The sequence below is a fragment of the Bufo bufo genome, chromosome 8 (genome assembly GCF_905171765.1).
Source record: "Bufo bufo chromosome 8, aBufBuf1.1, whole genome shotgun sequence".
In the NCBI taxonomy this organism is placed as follows: domain Eukaryota; kingdom Metazoa; phylum Chordata; class Amphibia; order Anura; family Bufonidae; genus Bufo; species Bufo bufo.
Genome location: NC_053396.1, coordinates 180,527,172 through 180,543,468, shown reverse-complemented (window position 1 = coordinate 180,543,468; position 16,297 = coordinate 180,527,172). Strand labels below are relative to the sequence as shown.

At 47.6% G+C, this 16,297-nt stretch overlaps 1 protein-coding gene across 2 annotated transcripts in view; it reads right to left on the bottom strand.

Moving 5' to 3' along the window:
- Positions 1-2,099: 2,099 nt before the first annotated feature.
- The window catches only part of DPF1 (double PHD fingers 1), a 35,712-nt gene continuing 21,514 nt past the window's right edge, over positions 2,100-16,297 (bottom strand). For both annotated transcript variants that reach the window (XM_040442733.1, XM_040442734.1), the window contains exons 7-11: positions 10,136-10,186; positions 8,004-8,123; positions 4,194-4,306; positions 3,046-3,127; positions 2,100-2,520 (exon numbers count right to left, since the gene is read on the bottom strand). In XM_040442733.1, the coding sequence (XP_040298667.1) occupies positions 2,450-2,520; positions 3,046-3,127; positions 4,194-4,306; positions 8,004-8,123; positions 10,136-10,186 (437 nt within the window). In that variant the 3' untranslated portion in view covers positions 2,100-2,449. The remainder of the gene's footprint in view (positions 2,521-3,045; positions 3,128-4,193; positions 4,307-8,003; positions 8,124-10,135; positions 10,187-16,297) is intronic.

Below are 16,297 nucleotides of genomic sequence, written 5' to 3'. Positions count from 1 at the left end.
AAAACAAACATGAAATGCCCTAAAATTCATGAGGCTCTATTGGGTCACTAGCATTTTTGAAATCCCCTTTTACCGCATCCAACCACAGCGCACAGCACTGCAACAAGGTGATAGATGGACAGTGTGCTCTTGAGAGGTTTTCGCCTCCATTGACTTTACTGGTACTTGAATAGAATGTTCTACTACACTTGACGAATAGCACATACCGTGGGCCTAGCAAATACAAATAAAATGTGCAGTAAACAGCTATGGACTACTCATCTTTGCAGCATCCAAAAGTGTCACGTCATGTTCAGAAACATAATGGCTTTCACAATATTATCAAAAGAGTGCTGGGAGGGGGGGGTACAAACTTTCTCTGGACGGACATGTTCCTCATTCAGGCTCTCAGTAAGTGCTTTGTGTTTTCGGTAGTACATCGCCACGCACACAAGCTCAGCAATCGCTCACTCCAAGACCAGGAACCAGATGCCATGATCCCCGGTGAGTCAAGAATTCCTGTAGACCCCAGGTACAGTTCACAGTCGTGTGCAAATCTGGGGTGCGGGAGGCTAAAAGAGGCATTGTGCGTTGTATAACCGGGTTATCAGGGATTCTGAAATCACCATGGAGGGACGCTCAAGGCATGAATGCATGGTCATTAAATTACAAGCAGGCATTGTAAAAAAAAAAAAAAAAAAGCGATAAGAGGCGGAATTGAAGTGATACCTTTCACCGGCTAATGGAATACATTTGCGTTGCGAGCTTTGGAGACAACATAGCCTCTTCTTCAATAGAAACAATGAAAGTGGAAAATTGTGCCTCGGATATTCAAGGACGGCTAAAGTCCTATTTTTTTAGGCTGTGTCTCTGTCTCCCCAGTACTGCATAACAATAGGTCAATGGCCAGGGAATGAGACAGAGGAAGAAGGGAGACTTATGTAAAGGGGGGGGGGCTACAGACAAAGGAGAGTGTATTTACAGGTGATGAACTCCACATAGGAGTCCGCGGTTGTCTGCAGATTAAAATGTATACAGATATTTCATATAAAACGGATAACGGACTGAGATACCGTTCATACTTAGTAACACTGCTGATAAAAAATAATCAGGTCTACAGTCCATTACAGACCTGTCCGCTGCAGCAAACTGCGCTGGGAGAAGGATGAGTCAATCACATCACCACCCATGCCAACATAATACTCGGCCCCTACTATTAATATCCCAAAAGGCCCTGGTGTCTGAACAGCCCATCTGCCACGGGAAGAGACACCACTAAAGGGACCCATTGCAAACTTTTCATTGCCACCTTTAGATTAATTACCTGACCCCAACCAAGCCTTGCCAGACACAAGAGGGCACAGTTATGAACACAGTCCCACGTGATCTCCTATTAGATGGCACTGTAGGTACATCGGCATATATTACCACTAATAAGAGATGTGGAAAATGTATGCCATGCTTAGTTTAGAAGTAGGCACAGCACGTGCAACATGATGCCACCTCCTGCCATTGATTTCATAAATGAACACAAAAAAGTTGGGGCAGGTGCAATTGTAAATTTGATATGCCTGCAATCACACGCGGACATATTAATATATGCGCTCCAATGTACCTGCTGTGAAGTCAGCAATGCCCTGGCAGGCTGACATACAAGAAGGACAGTATTTTATAGCCATCTCTATGACTAGAATCACAGGTGTGTACTCTCGTAAGAATCTATATTCCCAATCCTGAATGTTAATACATAATACACCATAAACAGTAGAATTCCTTTAATCTGGCATCTGAAATTCTGATAATATGGCACTTATTCCTGGTTCTAAAACTACGAGGTGATCTGGAACTTTGCAGGACCAGAAGTGGAACTATGAGAAGAGGGATAGCAGCAGAGTTTGCAGGAACCGATATAACAGATGAGCTTCAGAATATGTTGGTGCTATGTAAGCCACAGGAAATAAAGTAGTCCTCCTGTTATAGATGAAATATACTTTTCTATGACATTTGGTAATCCGGAATCAGGATGGTGCCATTAATGCCGGATTAAAGGAATTTTATCCTATTAATAATGCAGTCAGATGTGAATTGCAGATGTGAACGGGTCAGCCAAGCATCTAGTAGAAAAGCTGAAGGAGCAGATCCATAAAGTAAAGAACATAAAAAACCCTCAAGATCGCATCCATATCATAGAGTGAATGTGTCAGGACAAGTCGATGGTGGATCTCTCTGGAACCTGCCTCCCAGGTCAGGAGGGAGCGGACCATGGTCAGAGAAGTATCAGAGAAATAAATAGGAGCAGAAGGTAAGTACTTCATAGTATTAATACACAGTGGAACCAATGAAACTACTTTACACTGCTCAGGGCGCTGAGCAGGGGAAGGACCATAGTGCTGAAATGAGAGGAGCAGAGGATTCTGGGAATAAGCAAGACCAGTCTGAGGGCATCAGTGATCTTCATCCTCCAGGGGCTCTAGGTCAACGTGATGTAGGCCGAAGCTTTCTCCTTCAGTTGTCTCAGGCACAAGTGACAACTCCAGCTACCTGCAAAAAAAAAAAAAAACTCTCTCAGGAGCAGCTCGGGGCTTTTTTTTTATTTTTATAAACTGTGATCTGTAAAAGTATTTGCCCCCTTCAGATATCATAGTCTCTGTTGTACACAGAGGCCATGGCACTAGCAAGGTCCAACTGGGTGTTACCAGTTGAGGGTGTTGTCCCTGCACACTCTGCCTCTGGCAGCACTGATTGAATAATGTCAGACTGTGCAGGGAAACACTCCCAACTAGAAACACCCAGTTGGACCTATATTCATAAACTTCTAGCAGGAACAATAGTGGAATGGCACAACACAAATTCATAAGAAAAGATGCTCCGGAATTGTTATTACATGGGGAATGCAAGTAGTTACTACAGCAAACATGTCAGGAGAGGTGACCGCTCCTCTTTGAAGGAAAATTCCAGCATGTACAAAGATCTCAGCTATCTTTATACACCACTCATCCACTGGTTTCCAAGAGAGTCTCCCAGACCAATCATTCATGCATGTCTCCAGCAGGAAGTGCTACTCACCTTCAGGGGGCTCCGACATTGGTGGGCTCAGACAATACATATGATAACCTCGGTCACAGTCATCACAGAACAGCAGCTGGTCCTGTGGTAAAAGAAGGGTTAGTGGTTTCCATTCATCGGTGACCACCAGGCAAAGAAATAAAATCGCCAAAAAGCAGCAATACAATCTGAGAACAGAGTACACCATCTACCGCACGTACACACCGCAGCAACCACTCATGAGATGATTGCCTTTTTATAGTATATATGTACCATATTTATCGCTCCATAAGACGCAGTTTTTTTGCCCTCAAAAGTGTGGGGAAATGTCAGTGCCTCTTATGGAGCGAATACTCATGAGCGATTCCATTATGGAAGTTCTCATTAGTACACAGTAGGACTGGAGAGCAGTGAATATAGCGCTCCTGGTGCTGGCTTTACTCACCGCTCCCTGGTCTTCTGCCAGGCACCCGCTGTGTTGTGTCCTGACTGTATAAAGTGTCAGGATGTAGTGCACTATGACCTGACATTGTGTGACGCCAGGTCATAGTACAGCGCTAGGCAAGCAGTAGACCTGGGAGCGGTGAGTGCAGGAAGAGCACGCTGGATCTGCAGAGTGGCGCAATGTCCAGAGCAGAATAAGTAAGTTTGTTTATTTTATGTCTGATCTAAGGACTGATGAGGAATAGGGGTCTGATCTAAGGTCTGATGAGGACTGGGAGTCTGATGAGGACTGGGGTCCTGATGAAGATTGGGGGTCTGGTTTAGGGGTCTGATAAATATTGGGGGTCTGACCTGAGGTTTGATGAAGATTGGGGGTCTGATGAGGATTGGAGTTCTGATTTGGGGGGGGGGGGTGATAAAGATTGGGGGTCTGATCTGAGGTCTAATGAAGGCTGGGGGTCTGATCTGAGGTCTGATGAAGATTGGAGGTCTGATTTGGGGGCCTGATAAAGATTGGGGGGTCTGATTCGAGTTCGGATGAAGATTGGGGGTCTGACCTGAGGTCTGATGAAAAACTTTTTTTTTAAAATTTTCCTTCTCTAAATGCTAGGTGCGTCTGATAAAGCTAAAATTACATTATTAACTGTGCTACGTCAGGTGTGGGGCATCCATTATAAAAATAATACATGTAGATATAAAACCATAGTATCCTATAATACACTCACATCATTTTCCGAAGTTCCACAAAGAATACAGGACTTGCACTCAATGCACTGCCAGCGATAAGTCCGAACTGCAGCTGTCATATTGACGGTGAACTGTAGACACGAGGGGTGACCTACAAGAGAAGAGAATTATAGTAATGGTACAATGAAATGAGAAGTACAGGGATCATACATTTTTATAGAGTCAAGGGCCACGGCTAGGCATTCCTTCACCAATGCAAAGATTCGGTTTGCTGCATAACACCAGGCACACGTGCCCCATCAGCCCCCCACCAGCAACACCCCATAGATCAACCTCTACACCTGATCGTACTGTAACCTGAAAATGTGGACCAGAGGTTCAGTTAGTGTTCAGACATCAAATGGGGTAGAAAAGCAATTCCAATTACTTTGACTATGAAATCATTGTCAGTTTCAGACTTTTGGGTACCTTCAAAATGAAGGCAGAAGGGGCCAGAGGCTTAAAGGGGTTTTCCGGGTTCAGAGCTGAACCTGGACATACCCTTATTTTCACCCAGGCAGCCCCCCTGAGGCTAGCATCGGAGCATCTCATGCTCCAATGTGCTCCCTTTCCCTGCGCTAGATTGTGCAGGGCACCGGCTCTTTTATTTACAACAACACACTGCCAGGCGGAAGCTTCCTCCCGGCAGTGTGTTCGGTGACGTCACCGGCTCAGATGGGCATGCTTTAGCACTGCCCTAGCCGTTTTACTGGCTAAGGCAGCACTAAAGCCCGCCCATCAGTGACGGTGACGTCACCAGGCTTTCTGGCAGCCCCATGGAGTGCCCGATACATCACCGGAACTCTTGAAAATGCCTTTGGCCTGCGCGATTTAGCGCAGGGCAAAGGAGAGCATCGGAGCATGAACTGCTCAGATGCTCAAGTCAGGGGAGCTGCCGGGGTGAAAATAGAGGTATGTCCGGGTTCAGCTCTGAACCCGGACAACCCCTTTAGGCCTCCTGCACACGATCATTTTTTTTCCCCGTTTACTGGCCGTTTTTTGTGTTTCGTATACGGAACCATTCTTTTCAATGGTTCTGCAAAATAACAAAACGGAATGTACTCCGTATGCATTCCGTTTCCGTATTTCCGTTCAGTTTAAAGATAGAACATGTCCTATTATTGCCCGCAAATCACATTCCGTGGCTCCATTCAAGTCAATGGGTCCGCAAAAAAACGGAACACATACGGAAATGGCATATACAGTATACAGTATGGCATATACAGTATACAGTAATTACATAGATAAAATTGGGCTGGGCATAACATTTTCAATAGATGGTTCCGCAAAAAACGGAACGGAAACGGAAGACATACGGATGCATTTCCGTATGTGTTCTGTTTTTTTGCGGACCCATTGACTTGAATGGAGCCACGGAACGTGATTTTCGGGCAATAATAGGACATGTTCTATCTTTAAACGGAACGAAAAAACGGAAATACGGAAATGGAATGCTTACGATCGATGTTGTCCATTGGATAACGGCTGTGCTTGGAACTTAAGCTTAGCCCCATTCACATGAATGGGCCTGATTTGTGCCTAGGACGTGACGTCACTGGTATAGGAAGAGGCCATGGCGCTAAATGGAGCGCTGTGGTCTCTTCAAATGCCTGACTAGTATGGGTGTCGGGTGTCAAACCCCCCGCCGATCGGATATTGATGACCTATCGTGAGGATAGGCCATTATTATCAAAATCTTGGACAACCCCTTGTGCTACGATCCCCAAACCAAAAGTGAATTACCGGTACCACCGGAAATGTGTGTAAAATAAGTTAAAAAAGCTGTTTGGTTCCAGCGCAGAGGGTCCAGTCCCTGCTGCTTCCGGTCCCTGAGAGAAGACAAGTGTGATGTTCCATCCGTGGTCACATGCACCTCTGAGACCAGTGAATGGCACGTGTGACCACAGGCAGGACATCACACTTAGGGCTCATGCACACGAACGTATTTTCTTTTGTGGACCGTATGGGGAACCATTAATTTCCATGGTCCCGCAAAAAAAAAAACTGAAGTTACTCCGTGTGCATTCTGTTTCTGTATGTCCGTATTTCCGTTCCGCAAAAAAATAGAACATGTCCTATAATTGTCCGCGTTACGGACAGGGATAGGACTGTTCTATTAGGGTCCAGCTGTTCCGTTCTGCAAAATACAGAATGACAGAATGCACATGGACGTCATGCGTATTTTTTGGGGATCCGTTTTTCTGCGGACCGCAAAATACATACGGTCATGTGCATGAGCCCTTACAGTCCACCAGGGACCAGATGCAGTGGGGACAGGACCCTCTGCACTCGAATGGAGCAGCTTTCCAGAGGTGAGTGGCTTTTTTTCTTTATTTTACACATTCTCTTAAAGGACAACCACTTTCAGGGTATGTTCACAGCAACTAAATTTCACTCGGATTTCAGTGTGTGTTCTGTGCCAAAAATCTGCACCCCATCGTTTCCAAAGGGAATTTGCATGGCATCCATATGAATTGTAATTTGTTTTGCACCCGTCACTTCCTGGTGCAGTTTCTGTGCAAAACGTACGGTAGCTTAGCCCTAATAAATGGGGCAAATTCACTTGCAGACCCACAGGCAGTTATTAATGCCAATCTTTCCACAGAATCTTGAGGATCTAGGGGAGAAATCTGCCATGTGAACATACTCCAACAACTCTGGACAGCTGAACATTGCCTGGTCTCACACCTGGAAAGATGTTCGTCTAAATCTGATAAATCCATGGATCCACTATAACTGGTACCAGAGGTCTATGCCATGGCGTAGGTAAAGTAGGAATAAGGCCTCATGCACACGGTCGGATGTATTTTGGGATCTGCAAAATATGGACACTGTCCATGTTGCATCCATCATTTTTGGTCGGCATTTTGTGGCCAAGTATAGGACATGTTCTATCTTTTTGTGGAAAGGACATACAGATGCGCAAAGCATGTGGATCATACTTGAGCTTTTCGCATCCATAGGTCCATTATGCAAAAAGAATAGAACATGTCCACAAAATGCAGACCACGGACACAGTGAGGTATATGGGTCCGCAAAAAAATCTACACGGCACATGAAATGGATATGGTCGTGTGCATGAGGCCTAATGGTGTACAGATGGTTTTATTTGTCCACCACATTTTTACACTCCGGTCCACTTGTAGATGAGGAACTTGACACCTCAGACTGGCATCATGTTCAAAGACTAGATTCCAAGTCCATGGGGCACCTTGGGGACGTAGTTAAAAAAGGAGAGTCACAGCATAAATATACAGCAGGCATGGCCAACCTGTAGCTCTCCAGCTGTTGTAAAACTACAATTCCCACCATGCGCTGCTGTAGGCTGAGAGCTGTTGGCAGTCTGGGCATGCTGAGAGTTGTAGTTTTGCAACATCTGGACAGCCTCAGGTTGCTGTTTGATGATATGGACCAGAATCTTCATGGAAGACGTCCAGCACCCATCCAAAGAATTCACCCAACCCAAAGTTACACTCTGAAAGGCCTCTTACACAAGAGCGTATGGTAATTAGGGATGAGGGAATCGACTTCGGATGATTTCGCATAAAACTTTGTTTCAATACTGTACTGAGCAAGCGCTCCGTACAGTATTAGAATGTATTGGCTCCGATGAGCCGAAGTTATTACTTCGCATAATAACTTCAGAAATTGATTTATACTGTAAAAAAAACATTTCCCGAACTCGGGTTTCGGTTCCAAGTGGCTGTCATTAACATTCCAGTACACAAAATAAGCTCCACACATACGGATCGCAAATACGCTGGAGTGAAGGAGGCTAAAGAAGGAGGTCTCCTCCTCCCTTGTCTTACCAGAACGACCACAGTCAGCACAGGAGATCAGGTCCTCTGGACACCCCGTCTTCTTGGCTCCTCCTAGGCAGAAGTCACAGTAACCGTTGGCAATGACGGAGCCATCAGGAGCTTTCTTTACTGCAATACAGTAAAGAGAGGATGCGTTTGGTGACCTGGACAACGTGTTCAGCCCATCATTCTGGATGCCATGGTTAGTGCTAACTGGATTTATTCATTGCTTTTACTTATAATGTCACAATCCCTTTATCGGCTGCACACGACGTGGCACATTATACGCCTTCACACATCGCAGGATCAGTAGCACTCCATTGTTACGACGCCTCAGTGGCTCGTGTAGACCTGAGCGTTGTTTTCCCATGCCCCCCAGTGTGCCCTGGCAGCGGCTCGCGGCCTGGAGATCCCCTATGGCTTGTATTATGTCTGTCTGGTTGTATTCTGGCTCGCTTCCTGGATTTGCCGCTTTGGCCTCAGCTGTCATTATTGATACCTGTGACAGCTGCGCCCGCCGGATTTACTGACTGGTTTCTCACCCAGATGCAAATTGGGGATGCATAATGAAAAGTCCGCCGTCTAATGCATGTATTGTACCAAGAAACCCCCTACGTGTAGATTTCACTATACCCTCTTTTTACTACTTCCGACGCCTTCACACACTGCAGATTTTCTTTCCGAATTTTCTGCAATGTAAAGTCAGTTCCATCCACTTGAATGGGGCGGCAAGAGCGTGGATTTCTGCAAGCGCAATCCAGGCGAATGGAACTAATTGCAGGAAATTCTGCAACAAAATCTGCAGCGTGGGAACGCCCCCTAATCTTACCAGCCTTCACAAAGTGACCACCCATGCCTTAAAGGGGTTATCCAGTAATTCATATGGATAATCTATCCTTTGTATAGGTCATCAATATAAGATTAAAGGGGCGTTCAACACCTGGGACCCCCGCCAATCAGCTGCACCTCTTCCAACACCTGGGACCCCCGCCGATCAGCTGCCCCTCTTCCAACACCTGGGACCCCCGCCGATCAGCTGCGCCTCTTCCAACACCTGGGACCCCCGCCGATCAGCTGCGCCTCTTTCAAGGCCAAGTGACATCACATCCATCGGTCACATGACCTAGGCCAGGGATGAGCAAACTGCGGCTCTCCAGCTGTTGTAAAACTACAAATCCCATCATGCTCAGTCTTGCCGACAGCTATCAGCCTACAGCAGGGCATGATGGGATTTGTAGTTTTACAACAGCTGGAGAGCCCCCGTTTGCCCATCCCTGACCTAGGCGCAGCTCATCTCGATTAAAATGAATGGGGCTGAGCTGCGATACCAAGCGCAGCCTCTATACAAGGTGCGGCGCTGTGCTCGGTGAGCAGGCAGATGGCTACGGTGCTCACAGGAGTGCCGGTGCCTTTTAAACAGCTGATCAGCGGGGGGTCTCAGGTGTCGACCCCTATAATCAGATACTGATGACCTATCCAGAGGACAGGTCATCAGTATATAAGTCTCAGAAAATCCTCTTAAAGGGATTGTCCGAGTTATAAAACAGAAATTCACCCAGAAAGGAATTGTCATAGAACAGGGATACCCAACCTGCGGATCTCCAGCTGTTGCAAAACTACAACTCCCAGCACGCCCGGACAGCCTACAGTTATGAAGGCATGTTGGGGGCTGTAGTTTTGCAAAAGCCAGAGGCCTGCAGGTTGAGCATCCCTGTCATAGAATAACACATGCTCACTTATGTCACCCCCTTTCTAGCTCCGCCGATCTGTTAGTGATGTTGTAATGATAAACTCCGCGTGACCGTTGCAGCCGTCATGTGTTGCGTACTGCTGAGGGCAGGGATGGGCTGCAGCAGTGTTCCCGGTTACTGCAGGGTCTCTCCCATTAATTTCAATGGCAGCAGCGCTGTAGTAACCAGCCCTGTCCGCTACGTAATGGAGGGTGCTTTGTTGTTCTAGCACCTTCCCTACTTCACAAGAGCTGATGAGCGGGGGTGCGTAGTGCCCGACCCCTCTAATCAGAAATTGATAGATACTGAGGATAGGTCATTTATATAAAAATCGGTAAAAATATAAAAATCCACAATAATAATTCTAACTGATAGAAAGAAGTCAAACTTTTGATGTTTGGCCGTTCTCACCTGTATGTCGCGGCTGCATCTCCGGTACCCAGTTCAGCTCTCTGTAGAAGTCTGTGGGGGGGGAAAGGGTTGAAATCAGAACTGTGCAGAAATGCCACAGCTGTTCGAGAGGCAGGCACGGAAGGGGTTAAGTGGGCGGTAAGATTATTTTAGGGAAGCAGGGAGGGAGGGAGGGAGCATTGCCATCACCCAAACTGATAACCTACCCCTGTCACTCCTGTTTCCATAGCAACTGTCTGCATCCGAGGGACCGCCAAAAAAACATGCAGCATGGATTTAATATATCTCTCCCTGATTTACTGTTTCAATTAGAGAAACAGACATAGAAATGGGGGATGGAAGAATCTGCGCTTATAGAAAGCCAGAAACCATCCCTGCAATACCACAGAAACTTCTACTGCGAAGCAGAGGGAAACGGGGCTGCGTCGTGTCCTACGGGTGCCCCGAACAGGCTGCCCACGAGCCACCATTCTAGATATGTCTATGGAAATGCATCTGCCCCCAATACATAAACCGTACAGGATAACAAATCAAATCCATAATTCATAGGGGATAATAAATCCGATGCAATCACGCTGGGTGCCCTCGGGCATCCTTAAGGGAGGGTTCACATCACATTTTATGTCTCCGTTTGACGTATACGTTAGAAAAAAAGGATACAAAAACGTAGCACACCACATTCTTGTATCCTGCATAGTCCTGTAAAAAAAACTTATACTTTTTTTTTTTTTTTACAATAGAACTCTATGGTGAATGGACGTCACTGTATGGCATGAGTCTGAGGCATCCGTTTAACGTATACGTTTTTTGTGTACATTAAACGGTTTGGAAAAAAAACGTGATGTGAACCCACCCGAAATGATAATCTGACGTAAGGCTGGGTTCACATTACAGTCAGAGGTGCCATCACATAGCATGGGAAGAATGGCACAATGAGCAGGGCTATTCTTCCCATCCAAGCAAATTCAACCAGTGGGGCCCGCTGACTGCTGCTGGATCCGGCGTGTGACGCATTCAGCACTGCCGTTGTGGTTTCTGTTCCATGACAGCAATGTGAACTGAGCCCAAGCCACATGTCAAGAAGTTTTTCAGGATTTTAATTGAATCCTTAGGATAAGCCATTAATCTATACACAATAGGTGAGACTCCCACCCTGGGACCACCACCATTTACCAGAAGGGCCCTTTCATTTTTTATCCAGATGCAATGATGTACACACCACGGTGGCTGCTCATGGTACTGCAGCATAGCGCCGTTTACTAGAGCTGCAGTACCATGCGCAGCCATAATCTTATGGATGGTGTTGTGTCTGGATAAGCAATGAATGGGCTGGAGCGTTGTGGCCCTTCTGCTGATCGGTACAGGGTCCCAGGTGCTCTACAGTCATCTGATATAGGAAAAACTATCTGTCCCACTCTATGATATGAGCACTGCTAGGGACATGTCTGTCAGTGAGCTTGACAGTTTTCAATTACAAACAGCTGAATTGTAAATACAGCACTGGAGTATAATACAAGATACATAATGGGGGACATTATTAATGCTCCGTCCCTCCTCAGGATAGATCATCAATATCTGATCGATGGGGGTCAAACACCCCGGACCCCCGACGATCAGCTGTTTGAATAGGTTGTGATGTCCCAGTGAGCACTGTGGCAGTTTACCAAGCACAACATTGTACATTAGATGGTGGTTGTCCCTGGTATCGCAGCTCCCCCTATTCACTTGAATTGGACTGAGCTGCGCCTAGGCCATGCAACCAATGAACATGACGTCACTGGCCTAGAGAGAGGCCACAGAATTCACAGAATCACCGTGGCCTCTTCCAACAGGTGATCAGCAGGGGTGCTGGGAGTCAGAACCCACCAATCTGATACTGATGACCCATCTGAGAATAGGTCATCCGCATATAAAACTTGGAAAACTCCTTTAAGAAGTACTACCACTTAAAGGGGTTGTTTGAGTAAAGTACAGATGTAAATGTGATAAAATAACAAAAACCATACTTATAACTTTTCTCCCCTGCTACTTCCAGCTGTGCGCTGCCGTTCTCCCCATTGCTGTTTGTTCTCACAGGTCACCACTGCAGGCAGTGACTGGCCTGCACAGTGACGTCCCATATACTGCTGAGGCCAGTGACTGGCTGCACAGTGACGTACCATATACTGCTGAGGCCAGTGACTGGCTGCACAGTGACGTCCCATATACTACTGAGGCCAGTGACTGGCCTGCACAGTGACGTCCCATATACTGCTGAGGCCAGTGACTGGCTGCACAGTGACGTCCCATATACTGCTGAGGCCAGTGACTGGCCTGCACTGTGACGTCCCATATACTGCTGAGGCCAGTGACTGGCTGCACAGTGACGTCCCATATACTGCTGAGGCCAGTGACTGGCTGCACAGTGACGTCCCATATACTGCTGAGGCCAGTGACTGGCTGCACAGTGACGTACCATATACTGCTGAGGCCAGTGACCGGCTGCACAGTGACGTACCATATACTGCTGAGGCCAGTGACTGGCTGCACAGTGACGTCCCATATACTGTTGAGGCCAGTGACTGGCTGCTCAGTGAGGTCCCATATACTGCTGAGGCCAGTGACTGGCTGCTCAGTGACGTCCCATATACTGCTGAGGCCAGTGACTGGCTGCACAGTGACGTCCCATATACTCCTGAGGCCAGTGACTGACTGCTCAGTGACGTCCCATATACTGCTGAGGCCAGTGACTGGCTGCACAGTGACGTCCCATATACTGCTGAGGCCAGTGACTGGCTGCACAGTGACGTTCCATATACTGCTGAGGCCAGTGACTGGCTGCACAGTGACGTCCCATATACTGCTGAGGCCAGTGACTGGCTGCACAGTGACGTCCCATATACTCCTGAGGCCAGTGACTGACTGTTTAGTGACATCCCATATACTGCTGAGGGCAGTGACTGGCTACACAGTGACGTCCCATATACTGCTGAGGCCAGTGACTGGCTGCACAGTGACGTCCCATATATTGCTGAGGCCAGTGACTGGCTGCACAGTGACGTTCCATATACTGCTGAGGCCAGTGACTGGCTGCACAGTGACGTCCCATATACTGCTGAGGCCAGTGACTGGCTGCACAGTGACGTCCCATATACTCCTGAGGCCAGTGACTGACTGCTCAGTGACATCCCATATATTGCTGAGGGAAGTGACTGGCTACACAGTGACGTCCCATATACTGCTGAGGCCAGTGACTGGCCTGCACTGTGACGTCCCATATACTGTTGAGGCCAGTGACTGCAGTGATGTCCCATATACTGCTGAGGCCAGTGACTGGCTGCACAGTGACGTCCCATATACTGTTGAGGCCAGTAACTGGCCCGCACAGTGACGTACCATATACTGCTGAGGCCAGTGACTGGCTGCACAGTAGGGTCCCATATACTGCTGATGCCAGTGACTGGCTGCACAGTGACGTCCCATATACTGCTGAGGCCAATGACTGGCTGCACAGTGACGTCCCATATACTGCTGAGGCCAGTAACTGGCCTGCACTGTGACGTACCATATACTTCCGAGGCCAGAGACTGGCTCCACAGTGACGTCTCATATACTGCTGAGGCCAGTGACTGGCTGCATAGTGACGTACCATATACTGCTGAGGCCAGTGACTGATATGCACAATGGTGTCCCATATACTGCTGAGGCCAGGCACTGGCTGCACAGTGACATACCATATACTGCTGAGGCCAGTGACTGGCTGCACAGTGACGTACCATATACTGCTGAGGCCAGTGACTGGCCTGCACAGTGACGTTGTCCCATATACTGCTGAGGCCAATGACTGCCTGCACAGTGACGTCCCATATACTGCTGAGGCCAGTGACTGGCTGCACAGTAACGTCCCATATACTGCTGAGGCCAAACTCCTTTAAGAAGTACTACCACTTAAAGGGGTTGTCTGAGTACAAATGTAAATGTGATAAAATAACAAAAACCATATTTATCACGTTTCTCCCCTGCTACTTCCAGCTGTGCGCTGCCGTCCTCCCTGTTGCTGTTTGTTCTCACAGGTCACCACTACAGCCAGTGACTGGCCTGCACAGTGATGTCCCATATACTACTGAGGCCAGTGACTGGCTGCACAGTGACGTACCATATACTGCTGAGGCCAGTGACTGGCTTGCAGTGACATACCATATACTGCTGAGGCCAATGACTGGCTGCACAGTGACGTCCCATATACTGCTGAGGCCAATGACTGGCTGCACAGTGACGTCCCATATACTGCTGAGGCCAGTGACTGGCTGCACAGTGACGTCCCATATACTGCTGAGGCCAGTGACTGGCTTGCAGTGACATACCATATACTGCTGAGGCCAATGACTGGCTGCACAGTGACGTCCCATATACTGCTGAGGCCAATGACTGGCTGCACAGTGACATCCCATATACTGCTGAGGCCAGTGACTGGATGCACAGTGACGTCCCATATACTGCTGAGGCCAGTGACTGGCTGCACAGTGACATCCCATATACTGCTGAGGCCAGTGAATGGATGCACAGTGACGTCCCATATACTGCTGAGGCCAGTGACTGGCTGCACAGTGACATCCCATATACTGCTGAGGCCAGTGACTGGATGCACAATGACATCCCATATACTGCTGAGGCCAGTTACTGGATGCACAGTGACGTCCCATATACTGCTGAGGCCAGTGACTGGATGCACAGTGACGTCCCATATACTGCTGAGGCCAGTGACTGGCTGCACAATGACGTCCCATATATTGCTGAGGCCAGTGACTGGATGCACAGTGACGTCCCATATACTGCTGAGGCCAGTGACTGGCTGCACAATGACGTCCCATATACTGCTGAGGCCAGTGACTGGATGCACAGTGACGTCCCATATACTGCTGAGGCCAGTGACTGGCTGCACAATGACGTCCCATATATTGCTGAGGGCAGTGACTGGCTGCACAGTGACGTCCCATATACTGCTGAGGCCAGTGACTGTCTTGCAGTAACATAGTAACATAGTACATAAGGCCGAAAAAAGACATTTGTCCATCCAGTTCGGCCTGTTATCCTGCAAGTTGATCCAGAGGAAGGCAGTGACGTCCCATATACTGCTGAGGACAGTGACTGGCTGCACAGTGACCTGTGTGCACAAGACACCACCGCTGCAGCCAGGAAGAGGACATCAGGAGACCAGAACCAAAAGCACGATGCTGGAAGCAGCAGGGGATAAAAAATGGTAGGTGTCACCTCTTTAGTTATTTTAGCACATTTACAGCTGCTGCCCAAGTTGTTATGTAACTCAGACTACCCCTTTAATGTCCTTGACCTGTCCTCCTGTGTCTTGCTGACTGTATTCTTCAGCCTTTCCTTATTTATACTTCTTTCTTTTCTCGTGGTTTGCCCAAAAGTAGCAAATAATATGTGCACAGCATTACCAAACCACAGCCTGCCCTACCTCTGCTCGTGTCACAATGTGATTTTCTGCACTGAGTTCAAAGAAAATGTGAAAACATCAACGAAAACCGCACTTCAGAAATGTGGTTTTCCATAGAACTATTCTAACAGGAATAATAAAGGAACAGCACAACATACAGTCATAAGAATAGATTCTACAGAATTGTTATTACATGGGGGATGCAAGTAGTTGCTAAAGGTTAGAGGTCCTCTTTAACAATCACTGTAGCAAAAAATGCATGTGACAACATGGCCGATGAGACAGGCTTTCAGACAAGTGACTGTCTCATCATACATACAGGTGTTTGTTTTTCATGACCATATCCCAAATGAACAACCGTTGCTCTAGCACACAGTCTTCTAGTGTGGTGCTGACCACCCCTGACCACCATGAGGTGGACACATCGCTGGATTTCTGGTCACAGATCAAGTACCTTTTCTAGCACAGAGTGTGTGAGCGATTTGCAACACGTCAGGAATTTTTTATTTACTGTCTAATGGCTGTTGCAGGTGGTAAATTGCACACGACTTGCCCCCGAATTGTACCCTAGGTCACAGACAAACTGCACACATTTTCTGCTCGCTCAACCAGTGTTGGTGTGTAGCCCTGGGCTTGTGAATCAGAATTACGCCCAGTGTGAGGGATCCAGATAAGGGACTCCGGGCTACATCCCCTTCAAATCTTCCAACCTGTGCAACATCACT